At 62.6% G+C, this 1,274-nt stretch overlaps 1 protein-coding gene across 1 annotated transcript in view; it reads right to left on the bottom strand.

The window, feature by feature from the left end:
- Window positions 1-979: 979 nt before the first annotated feature.
- The window catches only part of MNEG_14598 (putative DnaJ subfamily B member 4), a gene marked incomplete at both ends in the record, with an annotated part of 1,994 nt that continues 1,699 nt past the window's right edge, over window positions 980-1,274 (bottom strand). The window contains one exon of the mRNA XM_014036930.1: window positions 980-1,242. Coding sequence (XP_013892384.1) covers window positions 980-1,242 — 263 coding nt within the window. The remainder of the gene's footprint in view (window positions 1,243-1,274) is intronic.

Raw genomic sequence — 1,274 nt, 5'->3', positions numbered from 1 at the left:
ATCAGAATCGCAATCGATTTTGTGGGTTGCACCTTGTGGCCGACTTCTCGGCCAGGCTGGGCGGGCCGTGCGTTTGACTTCCGCTTGGGACGTTGGGGCAGGCTGGTGGGCTGTGCTTGCAATATCTTTTGGGAGGGGCGGCGGCGAGTGTTGGGTTCACGTTGACATGTGGGGTGGTGAGCCCTGAGAGCTGCTCGCCCTGTTGTAAACATCAGCCCGGCGAGAGTGGCATTGGCACTTGACATGCTGCTGCGCTTGGAGATGTTGGTCCGCAGCCAGTTCGAGCGCGGCACTTCATGACAGCTGCAGGCGCTGCCCTGTCCAGGTGCACTGGCAAGCTTCTGCTTGTGCATGTGGGGAGAGGCAGAAATACTGGCGCGACAGTACAGTACGGCGAATGTTACAACTTCTGCCACGGGCACTGGCCCTACTAGCATGATAATGGTGGTGTGCTAGGCATAACAGCAAGACAAGATGTCATGCAATGCAGGCCGCTGCTCAAGGGGATTATGTAGAAAACTAAGATGCAAACGCCGAGAAAAACGCAGCAACGCCGCGGAGATGGCCGGCCGCGGCCCAGAGAATGTCCTGCTGGGCCATTGCGGCGCCACGGGCACAAATCGAAGGCCACGTGGGTCAGCGCTGGGGCCACACGCGCAGGCAGGGCCGGCCGCACTGCCGGACGCGGTGCTGAGGCTCACTGCGGGCAGACCCACCGCAACTGCTGTGCCCGCCAACGGTGGTGGTATAAAAACCAGGGCGCTACACAGGACTGAAGAAAAAGCCAGGGCTATGGCACGCACGCCATCACCACACAAACACCCAAGGAAACCTCGGCTGCTCAGGCCGCACGCAGACCCCGCCGACCGCTCAAAGCCAAGGAGCTCGCTTGGCGGGGTCTTGCGACAACAAAATGGAATATCTGCCTAGCTATGAAACATTCTCCACGACGCCGACGCCGAATCAACTGCACAGGCCGTCACGCGGTCGCCGGCAGCGCCTGCTTGAGAGCGGCCTTCTGCGCGGCCGTGAGGCCCTTGGGGAAGGCGGCCTCTATCGACACCACGAGGTTGCCCTTCTTGCCGGGCTGCTTGCTGATGGGCATGCCCTCCCCCTGAATTATCTTCTTCACCGTGAAGCTCGTCATGGCCGGCAGCGGGAACTTCAGCGTGCGGCCGTCCAGGGTCTCGACGGATGCGGACGCGTCGCCGCCGCAGAGCGCCGAGACGAGCGGGACACGGACTGCGCGGGCAGGGGCGGCGGAGGGGCGGGGG

This window comes from Monoraphidium neglectum (genome assembly GCF_000611645.1).
Source record: "Monoraphidium neglectum strain SAG 48.87 unplaced genomic scaffold scaffold04614, whole genome shotgun sequence".
Taxonomy (NCBI): Eukaryota; Viridiplantae; Chlorophyta; class Chlorophyceae; order Sphaeropleales; family Selenastraceae; genus Monoraphidium; species Monoraphidium neglectum.
The sequence above is the reverse complement of the archived record's forward strand: the minus strand, read 5'-3'. Positions and strand labels throughout refer to the sequence as shown.